The sequence below is a fragment of the Chaetodon auriga genome, chromosome 22, assembly GCF_051107435.1.
Source record: "Chaetodon auriga isolate fChaAug3 chromosome 22, fChaAug3.hap1, whole genome shotgun sequence".
NCBI lineage: Eukaryota > Metazoa > Chordata > Actinopteri > Chaetodontiformes > Chaetodontidae > Chaetodon > Chaetodon auriga.
The window spans coordinates 14,135,354-14,157,723 of NC_135095.1; the positions used below are offsets into that span (position 1 = coordinate 14,135,354).

Here is a 22,370-nt window from a genome sequence, read left to right on the forward strand (position 1 = left end):
AAGATGAGAAGATAACAGTTCACACATCACTTTCAAAGCTACACACACAAGACACACATACAGCTGCCTGTATGGGTATTAGAGTCAATGTTCCACCTTTAATTAATCCAATGGGAAACCTTACAAGACCTTTCAGTCATCCGCCCTCAAGAGAGGCAGAAGCAGAGAGCCTTAATGCAGACAGATAATTACAGGAAAGATGGAATGCATGGAGGGATGGGAAGAGATGTGGTGTGCATGAAGACAGCTGCAGCGCAGAGAAAGGCCAACTCAGCCCGAAATACAGTCCGAAATATAGATTGTGACAGAAGTGAAAAGTAAAGCAAGGTAATCACCAAAATGATGGTACAGAAATAGCAGGAGAGGGACCATGTGACCAGCCTGGAGGCAGTCTCAGGACCATACACACACACACACACACACACACACACACACACACACACACAGCATACATACACACACACTCTGGTACAGGAGTGAAGGATTGCACCTGTCAGTCCGTCTGAATCTCCTTCCTGTCAAACTAATAACAGTGATAAACATCCAAAAGACGAGACGGAGAAAAAGCAGGTGGTAGCAGATATCTGCTTTTTCCTCCCTCTGCTTTACTTCAGTCCAGAAGCCCACTCTGGGGACCGCCGTGCCCTCGAAAAGGACATTTCGCTTGTAGGCTGGGACGCTGTACGTCCACGTAGGAGACAGCTGTTTAGCTTTCACTGCAGTATCCTGCATAACCTCTGCTCAAGTGGCTTTTACTTTTGAGACTCCAGATCTGCTGGCCTAAGCCTCTAGATCATCACAATTAATTACTAGACGTTCACTCTCTAACTGCAGAGCTCTGAACTGACAGTCCACAAACTAGTCAAGACCTGGCGAGCAACTGGAATATCAAGCACGAGGAGCGGTGTCAGGAAATGTTGGAGCACTGCAGGAGTTCAGATTCTATTAAGCACAAGGTTCCCATCTTGACTCTGAACTCTAGAGCAGCCTGTCTGAGTTGCCTGAAGGCTCTGGTTGCATTGTGGGCATCTCCCAAATGTAAATGTGTGGATCTTAACTTGTCTGAAAATATGAATGATGGCAGTGCTGGAAAACTTTGCACAATTATTCATGTTTGATGGAGTCATATGGGAGAAAAAGTGCAAACTTGTTCACATGGTGCTTAACCTTGGTGTCAGACTCTTCCACTGATCAACAGCTGGTGGCAGCAATGTGTCAACAAACGTAGCAGCTACCAAGAAAAGGCAAGAAGAAGACAACCACCAGCAGGCAAACATTTACATGAATAATCCAGGGTTTAAAAATTCTGTAAAAGACGGGCTTTACAAATGTTTAAAGAGGGGGTAAATGCTTTTAATCTTGGTTGGAAACATTAACATTAATCTGCTTTAAAGTTAAATCCATGCTAGATATCGGAAGACGGAAAATATAACTGCAGTACCTTAAAACCAACTAACCCGCCCACATCGGTTCATTGTGAAGGTCAAAGGTCCATAGTGAAAGTTTGTTTCCATTAAAGCATCTTTTCTTTGCTCTTCCAAAGTATTTGTTCAGCTCATTTTATGAATCCACGAGCACAGACGGCTGTAACACACACTCGCTCTGTTAATCCACGCTCACTTTTTATTTATCCATGCACTTTTTTAAAGCTTTCTTGTGCCTTGTTCTCCCGACTGGGGATTCCCTGATCACTTTATCCTGATGAATTAAAGTTTAAAATGTCAACATACTTTGAACCAAAAAGCCACTTATACAGTGAGTGACGTTGCTGCAGGTTTATTAGTATAACAGCGTCTGCAGGGCTCCGCCTGTCGTCCCTGCAGCAGCTGATTGGACTCATCCTGTGGCTAAACTTATTCCCTCCGACGTTCGCCTCGCCGACCTGTACGACGGGGCCTCGGTGAGAAGAGCGCAGTTCATAGATCAGCTCCCAGGCTGATTAATAGAGTGCAGAGCAAAGCGAGCGCTGGAGTTACCGTGCTACAACTTCACAGCAGAGTAATGACTCAGAGTCAGCGCAGGGTAGATTGTGGGGGGATTCAAAGGCATGACTAATTGCTCCCTGTTGGGATCCTGATAGAAAGAGACACAGTTCCTTAATATTTGTTCTTTTTTTCTCCAAACCTGTCCTGGCCTGTTTCCCTTTCTGTCTTCACATTATGCTTGCCCCATATCTGCCATTTCCACGAGCACATGATGGATCAGGGGATAAATATCACAGGGATACATCAATATTAGTCCAGTCAGGATAAATGAGAGTGACAACAGAAACCAAACAAAGTCTGTGTTTTCTCAGCTCAGCCCTTCCTTCTCATGCCCACATTGCCTTTTTAAGTAAACTCACTTATTCTATCTTGCATATGTATGATAAATTTCCCAACACTTATTATGCAGCGCTGGGCTGAGTAATCTATTTTGCTGGTGTGGAAGGTGTTTAGCATCCACAGTGTTGATAGAAGCGCCATGTGGTTAGCTTGTGATACTTCGACCGCATTGCTTCAAACCCCGTCGCAGTGGGTCACAAACACTTTGAACGCAGGAATTAAAATTCATGCAAAGCAGCAGGGGGTCGAGGCAAGACTAGAGATGGGGCTAAAAATGATATTCAGTGATGGTAGCGAAGGCCATAATCAGCACCAAAAGGCTGAAGCCAGTACTACAAGTCATGCTCGGTCTGCTGTATCTCTTTCTCTGGTCTGCTCCTCTCGTTCCTCTGTTCATCCTTCGCCTTTTCCCTCTCATTTCTTTGCCGTTCTCGTTATCTTGTTCCTTCTCTCTTACTGTTCATCTCTGCTCTCATTTGCAGTTTTAGTCCATAATTCATTTTGGGCTCTTTACAGCCAGCAGTGGCTTAAGTTTCTCCAAAATGCTGGCAGTTTGCTGCTCAGAGTGTTTTCTCTACGTTCCTTTATGAGGAGGATTAGAGGTGCCACCTTTGAATGAAATATGGATAGTGGCAATATTTCATTTCAGATATTGTTGGTTCTTCCCTCTGAGGAACAGTTGGGTCAAATTAATTTCAGTAGCCTCACGGCCGCTCTTATCGTCTGCTGCGTCTTTAGCGCACGCTGCACGACATCATTATCTCTTCATTTCTGGTGTCTAATACTGCACCCCCGTTCACTTTTATGATCCATGTGCAAACCCAGCCCTGCTCTGCTCTACCTCTGTCTTCCATCTTTCTTTTAGCTCATTGTGTTGCATGAAACTTGAAATTTAAAAAGCATCGCGACGGAAGGACTTTTAAATGAAATGCTTTCATTGTTCACAGCAGCGTTTGTGTGTTTCAGCGCCTCCACAATTCAGGAAGCATCAGTTGGTGTGACGCTTACGAGTCAGCTACAATGAATTGTGCTCAGTTTTTCTTCTATCCGCCTCCGTCCCTCTCCTCCTTCCACTTCCACATTCTGGTCACATTTCTAAGTGTCTATGCTGGCATGCCATGTTTAGTGAGGAGTGTGTGTGTGTATTGGTTGGTAATGACGAGTGTTAACAGCGAAAGTGTGACTGCAGTCAGAGGACTAAGCAAGGTGAATAGGCTCTTTGCTGCAGACTAGACCCATAAAGAAGACTAAGATCCACCATTAAGTGGTTCTGAACATGCAAGAACTTGAAACACTGCTTTCAGTCACACTGATTGGATGCACATAATGCCAGACGTCGCAATGGAAACAGCTTACTGTTTAAAGTCACAGTCAAATCACAGTTTTCCTACATTCACAATGGATGAAATGAAGAAGGATGAATGTTATGCAAATGTGCTGCCTGTAGTGATGAATAGACCAAATGTATCCAAACAACAGAGCAAAGCAAAGCTAGCAGTTTTTACAGCTTGCTGTGATGCCCCCAAGTGGCCAAAAAAACCCTCCCACAAATGTAAGTTAATTGTTAATTGATAGGAAGAAAAAATATGAAATATATATATATATATATATATATATGTGTCTTCAAACCTGAGCTGAGTAGCGATGTGGCTCTGTGGCCAGTAAACTGACATTAGCAGGCACATTCAACAAGCCAAAGAGGCACGTGGTTTTGGTTGTACCTGCACAGACATTAGCAAGAAGGCTAATGTTAGTGGTGTCCTGAAGTCTGTGGCTCTTTATGAGCAGCCTCTGCAGTTAGTCAGTGGATAAAAATCTCTTTATGAATCCACTCCCTCCATCTACTCATATGGACGTGTGTACAGTCTTTTAAAATAGGCTTGATTAGTCTCCATCCCGTGTCCTTCACATTAAACACCGTCTCCATAACAACCACGCCGCCCCTTTGCTATTTGTCCATCAGTGTAGCAGCACTTGTCCTCTACTGGCTGGTTAAGGTGACCAGACATGCGCACTCTAATGACCCACATTAGTGGTAAATGGTGATGGTAGATTGGTGCGGTCCATGTTTAGGTGTATATGCACATGTCTGCACACATTCCTGCACAGTGCATGGTGCCTTTTCACTGATACAGATCAGACTCCAGGTCAAATTCATTTACAAACCAATCAAATATACTTGAACCGGCGCAGAAATGAAAGAAAGAAAAGCTTTTATGTTCTACTGCACACTGACTTGTTTCGGTTGGAGTCTGCCATTCAACTTGATTTCCCGTACTGAGCGCTGCCGAAATGAATTTGACCCAAACCTCTCCTTGAAGAATCCCCAGCCAACAATACAAAGGAGCACCGCAAATACCAATGTAATCCCTGTAGCCTGCGCCTCAACTGCATTAATATCAATCTGGGAAACCCACCGAGCTTTCCCAAGGTCGGAAAACATTAACCGTCTTCCTGTTTAGTCACGAACAGCAAAAAGAGATTAAAAAATCCACTCAGCAAGCGGGACGCAAGAGGAACTTTAAACAGAGAAGGACCCAGCCACAAAAAGGACTTTGAAGTCATCTTAGCTGTTTCATCTCAGCTCTTTTCAATATTAATTGTATCCAAGAGGCATTTCAGAGGAGACGACTGAGCTGCTGAGAAACGCTTTTAGACAAGATGGGAGAGGCCAGGAGAGCAGAGAAGTCTCTCAGAAGTACTGCCAGAAACTGTTAGCAACTATTAACTAGGTGCAAATGAGAGTAAAATTGTTGGTACGCTGGTATGATGGCAAGTATGTGTGGGAGTGTAAATGAATGGAGGGGGCACCTGGGGACATTCCTAACAGAGGAAAGACATTCAGAGCTTCAACAGAGTACTGCTGACGTGAACATCACTGTGAGAAGATGTGACCCAACGTAAATACACAGGAAATGGGGTGGAGGGGAAGTAAATGTATGTTTTAATTCAATGTGAGACATGTGGAAGAAGAGATCTGCCAACAGCAAGAGGTGTAATTTAATTTGAAAGATTCATATCTAGAAGGGGGGCAGTTGTGACAAAGGAGAGGTTGGATAGGTTTGGTTAGATTGTCAACGCCTTCGATTTTTAGGAGCGAAAACAAAGAAACCCTACAAACAGAACAATGTGTGCGACTTCTCTTTGAATTTATAGCTTTAATATTAGCACTGGGTAAATGTGTAATTTGAAAGGCAGCACTTTCCCTCAGTTCTACAGAGCATTCGAGCTTTTCCAGCGGCCTGGTTTGGTTTGATGTCCTGCAGCTTCACAGTTGTTTCAGTCTCAGCGCTCTCATCAACGTTGTTGCCACAAGCAGCAGGCTGCCGTTTCCAGCAAATAGCTCTCATAAAGCCGCTGTACTCTTCCTGCCCAGCACCAAACAGCAGATTAAGTTAGTGACTAGCTGGTGAACTCAGTGGAGCTTTTAGCAGCTGAGGAGCTAAATATTTCCCTCGGGCTTCGGTAGAAACCAAAGCAGAGAAGAGGAGCGACGACTGGACTTGGTCGGGTGGACAGAAGCACTCCAAATGAATATAAGGCATCTGCTATGTGTGTAAAAAGGCAACTGTTTGCTTTCTCATCACAACTTTCTACAGTAATAACAATAATATGTGTTGTTCTTACAGCTTGTTGTGCTGCCCCCAAGTGGCCAAAAAAATAAATAAATTATGCTGCTTTTATGTAAGTTTTTGGGTGAGGACATGAGAGTTCACTGACACCAGGATGAATTTGGTCAAAAGGTTCAGGTGAATAAGGGAAATTTATATCCTTATATTTGGAATAAATGTATACAACAGCCTGGAATGCAAAACGTGTCGAATCCTGAAGTGCATGAAAGCTCTTTTTCAGACATTTTGAGTCCTTTATTCACCCTTGGAAATCTGTGTTTCTGCATATTTTGCCTGTGGGAGTTACCCACAGTTCATAGCGCTGTGATGCTAAACACAGGGTTATACTGGAAGCCCGGAGTGTTTAAATGAAACCATAAACATATCTGTTAATCCAGATGTTGGCACTCTTGAATATTTGATAAATTTCATTAGTCTATATGCAATGTTTTTTCTTTAATTCACAAATCTAATTCATCACATTTTCTCCTAGAACTGAATTCTCCACTTCTGAAACATGAAACTTCTCCCCCTGAAACCTCTGAATATGTGTTTATTTGTGTGCATGTGTACTCGTTTTCTTGTTTTTTGTGCAGCTGTCCTTTAATATCTTCATATTATGGTTTTCATACGTGTTTGTGTCATTTAAATTTGATGTGTATGTGCTGCTATTGTTTACCTGAATGTTTAGATGTAAGTGTATGGTGCTGTTTGGACATAAACCACTGAAGCCCGGAAGATGTTCAAATCAAGCAGTCGGTCCTTTAAGAGCCTTTGCCTTTAAGAGAGTAAAAGACTTAAAAAGTCTCAAACTCACACGGTGATAATGACACAAAGTGCTGTCCCATTCATATTTATACCATTCTGGACCCTCGCAGGTACCAGGTGATGTTAATTAAGTCTATGAGGGTTCAGGATTTAAGGCCAAAGGGGGAGCATTGAGATTAGGGTGAAAAGAGAGGATGAAGGAGAGGAGAGTGTTGATATGTCGGTGTGTTAGTCGCAGTCATGGATGAAAATGTAGACGAGCAAACACGAGGAGCAAGGGTGTCCTCAAACGCTCAATTAACGGCAACCCAAAAGCCAATTCATCTGCACTGAGTCCTGAAGGAAGCTTGTACAAAAACATACAGACACACAGTGACCACGTGTGGGTGAAACACATGAAAAAGAAATGGAGAGGTTCTCTGATTTCCTCCTGTTGCCAGGGTAACCAAATGAACACATGCAGGTCAGTGAGTGGAGGACCAGAACGCACACACACATACTTATACATAAATACATACAAATGCCCACACACGCATTGTTAGTTGACCTCATCGGAGAAAAGCGCGTTGAACTGCCTGATCTGCTGGCGGCTCGCAGCCCGATCGTATAGAAAACACCTTCTCCTCTACTGGTCGATAAAATACTGTAACACTATTGGTTGTTTGCGTTTTGAACCCTTTGGATAAGCCCTTCAACATTTGTCTTTTTGGTCTTGTAAAGTTGCCGTTTGTGAGATAAGGGTTTTTTTTCCCCAACAGCAACAATCTGCAACTCCAGATAAACTCATCCAGTCAGCATCCCTCTGCTGTCTCCATCTTTCTGCCCCTGCTGCAGTTTCTCTCACTGTGGCATCATCGCTTGCCTTCGCGGTCCCTCATTTCCGATTTCATCGCTCACTTACTCTCTCTCTTCCCGTGGCTGACCCACACATGTACACACACCCACACCAACATCACCAAAAAAAAAGAGTTTCTGAATACGAAACGGCCCAGCAAGTTTCTCTTTCTACGTCATCGTAGATGAAGGGACCATCGGATGAAACAGGATCCGGTAGCGTCCTGATCACAGGCTACAGGTGGTTGTGTTTCTGTGTGCCTTCATGCACCAGTGTGTGTAAAAACTCGGAAACAAAGCATGTTTTTGGCAAGCGTTTTTAGTGGAGTGTGAGCATGTATGTCTGCAGCTTGACGCTGGAGATGTGGCGTAGGATTTCTGTGCGTAGGAGGACCTCACATGGCATCAGTGGGGAGAGGCAGCGATGATGGGAAAGGAAGAAGGAGAGAGGAAATCTAATAAACGAAAGAGATCGGAGTGAAGGAGAAACAACTAATCACTGCAAAGAAAATGATGAGAGATGACAAGCTACACGTAGGGGAGCAGAGAGAGCTTAGAGGGAGGTGAGACAAAGAGATAGATCACATTTAAAGCACGAAAAACAGCCAAAGCAAAGGCAAAAACAGGGAAGAGGAATGCATGAGCATATCCCATCCTAAAGTCCCAGCATCAGCATTTCTCCTGCCTCCTTTTCCCCCCAAAACACTTGAGAAAGCACTCACCATGAACTGGACGTTGTCAAACCCGTTGGCCAGCAGGTGGTTCTCATACTGGACCAGGCCGATGGAGTCGAGCCACTGGCCCACAGACTGCAACGGGCAGCGGGGACCTATGAGGGGGTGGAGGGGCAAACGCTTCAGTAGGGAGTAGCCGTCCACGCGGTAGCAGCGGCAGTCCGGCTGAGATAGCTGGCACTGCCACATCATGTTATGGCGGGCGAAGTGGCTGTCGAAGGAGCCCGCCATGCTTTTGAGGAGTCTTTTGGCAAGGCAGCAGGAAGAGGAGAATAAAGGGGAGGCAGGTAGAGGGGAGGGAAAGGTGAAGAAAGGAGGTGGAAAAGGAGAAAGGGGAGGCTAGGCTACAGGCATGGTGAGGATGGAGGGGGTCAGCATGCAAGGGTGCAAGCGGGTAAAGGGTAGGTGAAGGCGTCCAGATGCTGGTATCTCTGAATCCAGCCGGAGGGAGGATGAGAAGGGGGAGAAGGCTGAAGTTGTATCCAGAAAAGAGCTTCCGTCCTGGGGTTAAATCCTGCCAGAGATGGGTGTTGGATAAGACTGGAGGTATAGATCCGCAAGCGTCTGACTGTGTGTTTGTCGCGCACAAAACAGCAGCCGCTTTCTTTTTCAGCTGTTGCACTCGCTTGGCTGCTCCCTCGAGCGTGTGTGTGTGTGTGTGTATGCGAGTGTGTGTGTATGCGAGAGTGTGTGTGTGTGTGTGTGTGTGTGTGTGTGTGTGTGTATGTATGAGAGAGGGAGAGAGAGAGAGCGAGAGAGCTGCCTGTGCTGTAGATTTCTCTTTATCAAGTACTCCCACTCTCATCTGTATGCTTCTGCAGCCTCCTCTCTCTCTCTCCCTCTCTCTCTCTCGCAGCAGTGCTTTCCTCCCTCATTCCCTCACTCTCTCTCTACCTCGCTCTCTCGCTCACTTTCCTCTGTCTACCTCCTGTCTCTATCTTCTCTCAGGGTGTTGATCGTCACCCGGCTCTCTCTACATATATCTGGCTCACTCTGCTGATAATAGCCATCACAACAGCTCCAGCTTCTTTGTCTGCGAGAAGCCGAGCTCCCTCCCACTCACACACCACGCTGAGTGTATGTATGCAGGCGCAGCTATATGTTTGTCTGTGTGTGTGGTGGAGCTGTGTGTGCGTTTGGTGGTGGTGGTGGTTGCGGTGGGCTGCTTTGGCACAAACAGGATTTCTCCCTGTGGTAACCATGGTTAGCAGAGGCTTTGCATTCATAGATGAAAAGAGAGGAAGAGGGGAGGGGATCAGGAGGTGGAGGATGGGGGAGTTAACACATGGAGAGGGGGATGAACGCAGTAAATAGAGATGAGCAGCGCAGGATTCAAGGTACGCAGGTGGGGGGAAAAAAAGGGCAAAAACAGGGATTTGATGCACAAGTCAAAGTAGAATGATCCACAAACACTCCTGCAAATTAAAGGATGGTTCTGATTTATTGCAATTCAGGTCTTATTTCTGTAGTTTTGGCCATCATTCCTCTGGTTATAACGGATGAAGCTTTTAGTGCACGTTAAGCAGGGAGACAATAGTAAGTCATCATTCCTCTGGGGCTCCGGCTCTCAGTTATTAATCAATGAACTCAACGAGATCTATCCACAGACTTCCTGTCAACCCATGAGCACTGAACTCCCTTACCTGCTTTGTCTCTTTAATCTCATTACAGCCACCAGTGGCGACTGTCTGTAGCTCCCGAGGACAGGGGCTGGTAACTTTTTGGCCTTGTAGCCTCGTTAAGCAAGTTTCTACATGCAGCACATCGTCAACAGTTGCATGTCTAAAGCTAAAGTAAAGCAAAAAGTAATTACCAGGCCCAAAGATGTAGTATTATCTTAACATCTTGTAATATTATTGCTGCACTTTCTGCTTTTTTCATCCTGTAAATGTTCTCACTTCCTCAGGATTTATTGCGTAACCTCTTGGAGGGTCTTGACCCCCAAGCACAGTGTGATCATAATCAATAGTAATAATGGCGAAAACCACTAAAATTAGGCCCAAATTGGAATAAACTGGAATTACCCACACACTCACACATACATACTTGTGTGAATTTTACCTGAGGTGTCCTCCTTGATGTCCAATCCGCTGCCTATTCCTGCCCCGATGGAGCTCATAATCTTGTCAATCTGAACAAACGGACGAGAGAGAGAGAGCGAGAGAGAACCAGAGTTACAGAGATTTACAGCATGTGCAAAAGAAAGTCATTTCACATTAATAAGCCTAACCCCTATTTCTGGATTCAAGTTTCACATAACACGATCGTTACGCCCGTCAGCACGCCGAATGTCAGTCACTGAAAAAGCACAGAGGAGCAGAGGGGGAAAAAGATGTCTGAGAGCGGAGATGAAGGAAGAGGAAGACTCGATTGGAGGGAGCAACAGTGGCTTCATTAGTCTGTCTGCTGGCTGTCGGCTGGTCATCCCTGACCCTGGACCTGCTGCTAACCACTGAACTACGTGACCTGCACATCCATCCACCTGTCAGGACCACTGGCTCACCACGGGTCAGAGGAAACTGGCCTCGCTGGGACTGGTCCGAGACCAGCGTTTAAAGAGACTGACAAATACAAAGGGGTTTTACAAGCTGGTGGAGCATGAAGGTGGCCTGATCTTATTAGCTGGATAAACAGGCAGCAATTTCTGCACATGTCACTACACTTAAAGCATTGATTCACATGAATCTAACAGATGGAATGTGAAAGTGAACGCACTGGAGATGTTGATTTCCATGCACGAGAAAAAGAAAAAGAAAAACTCTTTCTCAAAGTACTACCATTCTGTTACCGGCTCTTAATTACATCCAAATTACTGCAACTACAAAACTTAAGCAATTTTCAAGGTAAAGCCACATTAAAGCACAAATTTGTAACATACAGACGCTCCTTTAATTATGCCTGTAGCACTAATGAGTATGGATATCTTGAGATCATTGACTGCTGAGGGACCTCCCTCGTGACTCGCCTCTCACTAATCATGCAGCTCTTTCCAGACTCTTTCCTACAAATAGAGCAACTTTGTGATTTTTTCCTCTGAAATCCCCATACATCACTCCACAATTTCCCTGAAGCCATCTTATCCCATCCTCCCGTAGCATGCAATTAAACAGGAAAGGTCACCTTAATTGCTGAGAATTATGGGAAATTCCATATGGTAATTCATCACCATCAGCAAGTTAGGAGCTGTGTTGAGGAACTAATGAACGTGCACATGCAAATGCGGAAAGACATGCACAAGTGTACTTTCGCTCACACGCATTAGCATCTTCTTAAAAATAGAACAATGAAGTCATCCTTTTAATTATAAAATGAAACGCATGAGATTCTTCATTTTCGGCACGCATTAGCGTCAGTTTGCAAAGTGCTGTCTGCGGTGTGAATGATGACCAGTGAGCGGGAGCTAATGTGTCTGTGACCCAAAGAGTTTGTAAAGGGGAGAGCCGTTCAGCCAATGGATCACATCTCTGTCAGAGACCCTTTAATGCCGAAGAAGCCTCAGGCACAAACACGCAGAGACCGGAACACACAGCAGCCTCGACCTCCGCGCTCTACAGCCTAACAGAAACTGCTTTCTGTCTTATAGCTGGTCCTCCCTGCAGCTCCAGTGCTGGTTACAGGAGAAAATCAGTGTGGGAGCATGTGAAATTGGCACTGGGGCTCTTTCTGCACTGTAATAGCTGAGCTGATTTCAAAGGGAGGAAAGACTGAAGTAGCTCAGTGCTGTGGGTGCAGAGCTTCGATTGGCACCTGCAGAGATGGTTCACGTGAAAACGCGAGTTGGTTTTAAGAAATTCCACAATGGAAATGCATGTAGTGTCACAGTGAAGGGACTGATTGACCATCCCGTAATATTCCAAAACCTCGTCTTACCTCTTCCCACTCAGCAGTGAAGGAAGGCGTTCTCTCCAGTCTTCCCCCTGGACTGGCACCCTCCCCTGGGCTGGGACTTCCAGGCCCCTGGCCTCGAGATCCAGACCCCCAGCTGTGCTCCTCCTGGACACAACAAAAGCCAAAAATTTGTTTTCATCCATAATCAAACTACAATGGTTGCCAAATATTTTAACCTTAACAGAGCACTAACAACTGTTTAGAGAGTCCTTTCAGCGCTCATCAAAGTTTCATCTAAAGTGAGGCACTTTTCATCAAACAGACTATGTATTTAGCTTATGATTTATTGACTATGACTTAAAGTAGAAGTCTCATAAAATGTGCTGCACAGCAGGGTGCACTGTGGCCCAGTTTAGTGAGTTATCTAATTGGTTGGACTGGTTTCTGTGCCGTTTCTGAAGTCTCTCTACATGATACAGCAGGATGCAAACTACCTCCACGGCTGCATAATTTATACAAGTGAATATTTACAATAAATACATTTGCTTTCATGGCTAACTGAGATGTTGATGCTGACCTAAACTTTTACAAAAAAGTATTTTTTAAACTTTTAATAAAAGAGACTTTTATGTTATCCTCGGCTTCTTACATAAGAGCCTCAGAAGAATGAGACGGTATCAGAGAAAAGGCTGAGTTAAAGATTTAACTCACTTTCATAATGCAACATAAATGCTGGGCCCTATTTTATATGATGATTTATAAATCATGCTCTCGTTAACGCTTTGATTTCACATAGAATGAGTAATTTTAGGTAAGATAATAACGAAAGCAGATGAAAAATTAATTTGAGACACGTCAGCAACAACTTGCCTGTATGGGAGATACAGCTACCAGGTTGGAATCAGACTTGGACAGAGACTTGGACAGCTGCAGGTCCAACACACTGCGGGGCATGGACCTCATCCTCCCCAGGGTGCAAGCCCTCTCTTCGTAGCCAGCACCCACTGAACTGCCCTTGGGCACACCTCCCGTCTGGATCCCCCGTAACTCTGCAACTTCCCCGTTCTGACCTGAGTAGGAAGAGGGTGGGCGGCCCAGTGTAGACCAGCCGCGAGGTGGATCCAACTGCTCGCAGTTCTTGGGTTGGGCCTGGTCCTGGTTGACTCTAGTGTGGAAGATAGTCCGGTACACCACCTGTGGCTTCTGGGGGTCGCTGGCGGTCGACTGAGGTGACGACTCGCTGCCTGTCCTGGAGAAAACCTGAGTGGGTCCTCCTCCGATCACGATGTTGAACTCTGGGGTCTGCAGCAGGCTGCTCTGGACGTCTGTTGAGGCATATTTGCGGGGTTTGGGGTTGTAAAGGTGGTAAGGCGTGTCAGGGGTTTCGCAAGCCGGGGAAGATCCATGAAGGAGGCCTGCAAATTCCTCTGGGATGTGGCTCTTCCTCCGGTCCTCCAAAAGAGCGTTGGATGTGGACGAAGAGGACAGGGGAGGAGGAGGAGGCGGGTCTCGCTGGCACAGCCCGTCGTCTGGAAGGAGGACACACAACAACAGTGACTGATTAGGATTAAATCACACAGATTTGCATAAAATGGCCCTGTCACAACAAAGATACACACTAATGAATTCACTCGATCAGGAAAACAAGACGGAGATCAGAAATTTACACTCACTGCACAAACAGAGCACACGATAATATTTAAACCTGGGGAGCCAAATGCTGAGTACACAACAGAACAGAGAGAGCAAAGCAACGGGGCTAAAAAAACAAACACTGCAACACAACCAAAGCTGCAAATGAGAAGATAAGAAGGAGGTAATACATCTTCGACTTCCCTTTTGAAAAGCTGCCTGGAAAATGAAAGAACTCCTGACTTGGATTTTACACCCCTGCTCCTTCGCTGTTTGGGTGAAAAAGTGTGTGTTTGGGTGTGTGAACCTGTGCATGTATGCATGAAGTCATCGGGGCAGATGTTCCTACATCATTGACTGGGTTTTTTTTTTTTTGTTGTTTGAGGGAATGCTTTCATGGCCCGCTCACTGTCTGTGTGCAGCGGGGTGAAAGAAACGCCGCTGAAAGCTTCTTTTGGTTCTCCTTATGTTAGTGTAAGTGTAGATGCACGTCTGTGTGTGTGTGTGTGTGTGTGTGTGTGTGTGTGTGTGTGTGTCTGACTACTCGCCTGTCACTCTGTGAAGCTTATGTTCATATCCACAAACAAGTTACACCTGAGGGCACAACAATTGTCTTGCATGTTAAAAAGATGTCCTCATGATGCGAGATGCAAAATGAGAGATGCATTATTTATTCTTACTCTTCCAAGATTATTTATTACAGTTCGCCAGAGCAGCGACATTCTCAGATTCAGAGCGATAAATCTTCAACTCAATGCAAGTATGGAGCAAAGGAGCAACATCATGTTCATCATATTTATGTTTACAACAACCAGTTCTCCCATGAACCCACTGTCCCCGAGTGCTGCTTTCTGCTTTCTGTATGAAGTTTGAGCAAATCCATGTGTCAAATAACTGGTCAGTGTGGACTGTGATATACTGTATTTGTATTATTACAGCTGGCATGATTGAACCTTGTTACCACCTACTGGACTTTAAGATGCATGGCTGGTATCTGAGGTAGGGCATGGGGCCCTGGTAGTAAACCTGGGCCCCATGCCCTACCTCACAATGTTAATGAAAGTGAAAAATAAGGGCCGCTCCAGTATTTAATGGATTCTTCCTTAGTCCATGCTACACCTGCTAGTAGACAACAAACTGACAGACTGACTGAAAACAACCTTGTTGGTGGAGGTAATTAATGCTAATGTTGCTCTCTGTCTGCTAACTGTTTACCAACACCTATTAATGTCAGTACTCTTGTTGCTCTGCCCCCGAGTGGCCTCAAGTTCATTCACTACAAATCATGCACACTTTGTTATTATTATTGCCGACAGCTTTCAAATGCAGGATGTACAGTTTGAGAATCTTGGATGTTTTTTTTTTTCCTACTGCTCCGGGAAACCACTGGTTTCTTTTCAGTGATGTGAAACGTCTGTGCTGCATTACCTCGCATAACGCAACTTTGACAAAAACTGAAGCAGACTGATGCTCACAGTGTGCAGCCTACACGACTTTCAAGAATCTGTTCATAGATTTTCATCCTGTGCAGGAATGAATTCAAGCAAATGAACGAAAGGAACAGTGTGAAAAATACATTCATACATTTCTCCAACAGCTTGTTTGGCACTAATTGAGAGTACTCAACACTGCACTGGGGCTGAGCATTTATATGTAATTTACAAGAGCAGGCAGGACTGCTGGAACCATCTGAATGTCATCATCAGCAAGTAAAAATGACATCTCCCTGATCTGCCCAAACTCACGTCTGAAACCTGCAAGAGGCTTGTCAGGATCTGAGTTTGTTTTCCACTTTATCAGCTGATTAAACTGTAACACAACATCATATTCTGTCTCATCACCTTATACTCCACAAACAGCTGAAAGGGAAACTGTGCGTTTCTGTCCGGAGTCCAGACAATCTCACCGCTGATAAGTATCACACACAACAGTCTAACAATCACGTAGTCACTTGAATGAGCAGAAACAGTGCCTGTCCACACACACACACGCACACGCACACACACACACACACACACACACACACACACACACACACACACACACACACACACACACACACACACGAATGCTAGACCCTTGTAATCAGAGCTGTCACTTGACTACTTGTGTGTACCCCCACATTCACTGAAAGTACAATGTAATCATCTGACCACATAGTCCTGCTGCCTGTCACCTCTTCACCCCACGCACACGCACACGCGCGCACGCACACACACACACACACACACACACACACACATTTGTTGTCAGCCAGTTTTTGCTAGCACTTCATGACTGTCCTCGGCCACATTTCCATATGAAACAATTACATAATGTGAGCACAGATTTGCATGAGAAAATCTAAGTCTGCCAGAGTCACTCACATAAGAGTGACTAACCAGAATCATTCAGGGTGATTAAAACGGACGACGCTCGAGCTCCTCACGCTGTGGAGGAATGAAAGTGGGAGAAAGTGGAAGAATACGAACGCCAGTCCTCGAACAAAGAGCCATTTCACATCTTGTGAAATGTGAACGTCGCTGCACCTTTAACAGTCTGATGCCTTTAAAAGTACGCAAAGTGCATTAACGGTCTTCAGGTAATGAGGGCTGAAAACGTGACTCATCTTCAAGCGTTACATCGACAGACATTGTCATTATTTCCTCTCCAGGCTGAAACCTCTTTAGTCATGACTAATCCTCAACATTAGCAGAATAAATAGTTTCTAATTGGCTGAAGGGTCAGCATAAACACACAGTGTGTTGACATTTGTCCTCAGTACTTAATTTATCTTTTTATTCCTGCACTGTCTTCACACAAGGAGCATTTCTAGAGATGATCAAAGCATTAACACAAACATTTCCTACATTTTGACGCACCTTGAAGGTGCTGATACTGTACATTATATTTCTCTTTCCGCTCTGTCCTTCCTGTACATGCTTCTCTCATCCCTGCCGTGCGCTTCTTTTACAATCCTTTATGACTTGCTCCACGCTGCTCTCTCTTTCTAAAGATGAGAACTGTTGGCAACAGGTGAGCCGGTTGGTCGCCATGGCAACAGAGAGCCCCAGCGCCAGCATCTCTCCCAGTTTTTGGGCCATTAAGTGTCTTCGGCCTTCGGGTGATAAACACAGCAATCAAATCAGCAGGTGTGGGTTAGGGTTAGGAAAGATAGCAGGAGGAAAGCCGTGTGCGATGTTTTTTAAAAAGTTTTCTGAAAAGACTTATTTCAGGTAAAAAGAGAGAAATAAACCTCACATCAGTTGAGCTGATGAGGATATTGACATACTGGCAACTTGTGCCAGCCAAATTACAGGATGGATAACGCTGCAGAAGTGTAATTTGGCTCAACTCAAGCAGGAAAGTCTTGTTTCTCTTCTTCTTCCCCTGCAAGCAATCAATAGTCTTCCTCTGTGTGTTGTTTTAACATTCATCACTGAGCCACTTCTGAGCCTTCACATTGCTCTGCAGCTTCGCCTCGCTGACTGCCCTCTGTGTGAGTGTGTGTGTGTGTGTAGCTTACCTGGACATCCGAGGTAACATCAGCTCAAACTAAGAACAATCACACTGTGTGCAGTGAGCACATCTATAGTAACTCCCCGACCCGCTGAAATGCAGCAAGTGTCTGAGAGTCAGATGGTGAAACGGCAGCGGCATCACTCTGCATACCTGCATTTTTTATTGCGGAACTAGTACTCAAATACACATGCATGCAACCACACACACGCAAGTTGTGGCATGCAGCCGCTCCGCCCAGAGACTCATCGGTATTTGGATAAGTTGTGTTCATCTCAAGACAAACAGCCACAGTAATGTGTGTGTTTGTACACACCGTCTCCATCACCAGATGCCTCCACAACACCGGCAAAGGCTGATTTATCAATAACATTATTGATTGATTGACTGACTGATGCAGTGATGTGTCAAGTCATCATTTCCTCAAGTTGATACAGTGTGAGAGGCAAAACCTTAAGCTGTGTACATCTTCCCACCACCCACCTATTAGTGGAAGACAGGCAGAGGAGACGGCAGTGGGTGGGAGAGAAAAGGATCTGAAACCGAGCTTTTACCAACATACCTACACACCATCTATTCCACTGCACTGTCATCTATTTATAATCTACTTGAAACTTATCACTCCTGAGTATACATTAAATGCATGTTGAGGATGATAATAAAGTAGTTATTATATAAAAATATTCGCTCTAAAATAGGCATCGCCAAAATAAGTATTATATCTGTTAACATTAATTTTCCTGTCTTGTTGAGCTTAATTGGCCGGGGCGGCTCCAATGATTGCCTGTCATCTGTCAGCCAAGTTTCTATTGTATAATAAATGTATACAGCATAGAGAGGGAGCATCAGTCGTTTCAACAGCTGCCCCAAAACAGCGCAAGTGTACGTTCAGGTGACAAGGCCCTCTTCACAAAGTGCTTATTTTAACCCAATCATGACCTTTCCCTGGACAAACTGTTTCTGAACCTAAATGAACCAAACCACAGCACCGTGACATCACACAACAGATTTACATAATGTACACAATATGAGTACATACTATGGAACTGGCAACTCTTTGTTCCTCAAAATACTGTTAAAAAAATCCTGAATTTCATCATATCGCTCATTCAATCATTCTGTTGTTCGTATACAAGATGCTTTTCACAGCAGGCTAAAATGAACTTGCTACAGCTGGAAAAACACAAGTGTAACTAATAACATTAACAGTGTCCCTGTTCTATTCAGAGACCCACTAAGCCACGACAGAGCCTGCATGCATGGAGGTGTGGACCTCGTACATCTAAATGGAATGCAGTTATAATTCCCATTGTTAACTGCACCTGTGCTCATCTTGCTGCGACATGCTAACGGATACAAACAAAGAAAAACCCAACGAGGCCTTTGGAATACCACTGTACCACCAAGTGTTTTTCATAAGAATTAATCCATTAATTTCTGAATGTTTATTTTCTAACATTCTAATTTCCGACAGCCGTCTCACCACCATCTGCAATTTGCTTTGCAGCTGCAGGCAGCTCCTCCATTTCTTTTGTGCATTGCAAGACAACAGTATCTTGCAAAAGCACACTCAGAAATCAAGTGTTTTAGTGCAAACACTGTTAGAGTATACTTCATTTGTCGCTTTCTTCTGTGAACACATTATATAACCTGCTTAGAATTAGTATGTAATATTGCACTGAGACATACTTTGGTCTTAAAACCACATTTTTCTGTATAGTAAAAGCTCTTCAAAGTAATTTTCTCAATTTTTCCTGCAAGCGGTCACTTTGCAGAAGTAAGATTTAATTTCAGAGTGGCAATTAAGGCATCTGCACTCAATGAAGCCCTTCGCACAGTATCTACAGAAAAAGATTCATTGGGAGGAAGGCGGAAAAAAATGTTAACAGTTGTCAGAAGAGAAAAATATACACTATATATCCTGGATAAGTGAAGGGTGAATCCATTTTCCTTTGCTTTCACACAAGCCACAAGATTTAAAGACGTGTTTAATTGCTCATTATTAAGTGTTTGCTGCAGCCGTGGTGGACACTGCTGGCTTCTTGGCCAGCGTTCAGGATCGACAGACAGAGAAACAGAAGAGGACAATGGGGGGAAAATGACCTGAGGGAGGAGGTGGAAGAGGTGAAATAGAAAGAGAGAGATAAGGAGTGGGCAGCAGAGGGAGAGGAAGCAGAGATAAAGATGGCAGAGGAGGCTATTTGGATGGAAAACAGAGTTTAAATGGAAGGGCAGAAGAGTTATGGAGAAGCAAACTGTAGCAATACAGCAAAAACGAAAAGAAGGCGGCTTGACGAATGGCAGCGAAGCTGAGGGAGAGTGAGGGGGCGGGCGGGTGGGGAGCATATAACAGTGAATGACAGGCAGAAAGAGAGACAGAGCAGCGAATGAGAGCTCAGGAAAGTGGCTAGAGAAATAAGGGAGTGACAGAATGAAGGATTGAATGACGGAGGGGGGCAGGAGGGAGAGAAATGAAAGAGTAGAGATACAGAGCTGGAGGTTATATGTCCAAATGGGAGGAAAAAGCAACTGGGGAGACGGGAGTATGGCTTGATCTGTCAAAGTAAAGGCATTCAGGCCACGCAGGAGCAGAACATTTCCCTTGAAGTTGGGTTTGTACAAATAATTAACTGAAGGTCCTGAAATGATTTAAATTTCAACTGAAATAAATATTATAGCCACAAACACTATTACTGATGTGTCATAGTGTTAAAAATACAGCAAACTTCTGCAGAAAAGATGGACCAAGATGTCTCACCGCATCTTTATCCAGAGCAGACCTGTAGTAATGTCCTGATGGACACCAGTCGTCCAGGCCTAAGATGATCCTACCAATGCAACAAAACATCACAGCCTCAATGCAACCAGCTCATGGATTATACCTCCCCCTCCCCTCACTCTCTCCTCTCCCCTGCCTCACCACCTTTGGGATTCGCTAATAAGATAGAAGCGGTGGGTAACCCCACTTCTGCTACCCTGAATATGCCTCTTCTTTCACGCTGGCCGTGGAGCTACCGCCTCATTCAGTGGCCTCCACCATCGCCCAGGAGCAGGATTTTCTTCTGCACATCCTGTTTTCATAAATAGCAGACTGAACAAGATGCACTCAACTAATTCTGCAAATTTATCAAGTGTGATATTAATTCCTGAGAACACAAATGTTCAGAGTTAATCAGAAAACGTTGTACCGCTGAGAACACCAGTGAATTATTCATTCAGGCTTTCTCTTCCACACCTGCTCCCACCTGGGTCTCCGTCAAGGATCTTGTGGATGATTTCAGTCCTAAAATTGCAAACGTTATCGATGCTGATGCTCCCACTAAGGTAAAGGTAAGGTCTCTGATAAGAAAGAAGCAGCATGGAGGTGCTGGTAAAAAATCTATGTGTCTACACGCTGAAAGTAGGTGCTGAAAAACAAATCTCTGTGTGCATAAGTCTACAAAGACTTTGCATTTATAATTTTGAAATGCAAAGCAGCCATTCTTCTGACATCTTTGCCAAAAAAACATTTAATGCACATGCCTTGTTTGTTAATGTTGACAGGCAGCTGAACTTTTATCCACCAAGTCGTGCAATGAATTAACTTTCTTCACTGACAAAATTCAGAAAATCAGACAGTTGTCCTTACATTGACTTAAAACCAGTTCAATCAGCATGGCCCAATTTGATCCTATTAGAAATAAAACTAAAGAAAGAAATCTGAAATTCTGCTCGTGCTGCCTGCTGCTTGTGTTTTTAACTGCCTGGTATCATTTGCAAATAGTCAACACTTCATTATTCTTGGGTTTTCCCACAGGCCCGGAGAACTGCAGTTATTAAGCCACTCTTGAAAAAGAATAATCTAGACAACTCATTAATGAACAATTACAGGCCCATATCAAAGCTCCCATGTTTACATAAAATCATTGAAAAGATTGTTATTGAACAGCTTATCTCCCTCTTGGTTATAAACAATTGTTTTGATGTTTTCCAGTCAGGACTTTGACCACACCCCAGCACCGGGACTACTCTTGTTAAGGTCTTGGATGACGACTTCCAGCCTTGTTATTATTAGATCTCAGTGAAACATCTGACACAGTCGACCACAGCACAACAGACTAGACTAGAAAACTAAGCTGGACTTTGTGGCACAATGCTAAACAGATACTGCTTTGTGTCGATTAGTAAATTACACATCTGAGCTAACAAAAATGGTGTGGAGTTCCCCAAGGCTCCATTATCGGGCCTCTTCTGTTTAATATCTACATTCTTCCACTAACACAGAAACAACAAAATATCAGGCAAACAAAGATAAAACAGAAATTCTCAATGCTCACTTCCAGCTGCTAATGTTTAAAACCATAAACCAGGCTAGCAAAATTGCTGGAGTATTAAACTCACGTTAAAACTACATCAAGATTTAAAGGATTTATGTCTCAGGATTTAGAAAAACGTGTCCATGTGTGCGTCTTCACTCAGCTACAGCAATGCTGTCTTTAAAGTTCTCTTGAAAAAGTCGATCAGACGGCTGCAGCTGATTCAGACAATGTTGCGAGGTGAGTGGATCACATCGCTTCGGTTCTCAGATCTTTACGCTGGTGTCAAACTTTAAAATACGACTGCTGGTTTATGAGACACTGAATGGTTTGGGGCCAAAATCCATTCCTGGTCTGCTGTTGTAGCACGCTGTTTTTATGCATCACATATCTGGAACAAACTCCCAGAAAACTTGAGATCAGCTCCGATGCTCAGTTCTTTTAAATCAGAGCTTCAGACTTTGTTTACCTCTGCATTTTATTAAAGTCAATTTGGGACAATTCAATTATATGTTGCACTGCACTGGAGCTGTACTGTAATTTCTATTCTTTTGTTTGATTTGTCTCTTTCTAGTTTAGCTTAATCTTTTCATCCAATTTCTTTGTTTTACTCTTAAAATCCTATTTGTCTTTTATATTGCCTGGTGTCTTTTCTTAACGCCTCTCTGTCTTCAGTAAAGCGCTTTGAATTGCCTTGTTGTTGAAAGGTGCTACACAAATAAACCTGTTTTTATCATTGCCTTCATTTTTTTGTTACATTACTGAAATGAACTGTGAGTGGCTGAATGCAGACAGACACACAAACACGATAAACACCACACACACTATTTGTTGTTGGATGTTTCC

The 22,370-nt window shown here is 44.1% G+C and overlaps 1 protein-coding gene across 5 annotated transcripts in view; it reads right to left on the minus strand.

The window, feature by feature from the left end:
• anks1b (ankyrin repeat and sterile alpha motif domain containing 1B) overlaps positions 1–22,370 on the minus strand; it is a 202,697-nt gene that overhangs the window by 40,801 nt on the left and 139,526 nt on the right. For 4 of the 5 annotated variants that reach the window (XM_076722032.1, XM_076722031.1, XM_076722030.1 and 1 more), the window contains 4 exons: positions 12,970–13,628; positions 12,142–12,264; positions 10,333–10,402; positions 8,260–8,366 (listed from right to left, as the gene is read on the minus strand). In XM_076722032.1, the coding sequence (XP_076578147.1) occupies positions 8,260–8,366; positions 10,333–10,402; positions 12,142–12,264; positions 12,970–13,628 (959 nt within the window). Of the gene's footprint in view, positions 1–8,259; positions 9,307–10,332; positions 10,403–12,141; positions 12,265–12,969; positions 13,629–22,370 lie in introns of those variants that run through there. The other variant, XM_076722035.1, reaches the window with a different exon arrangement.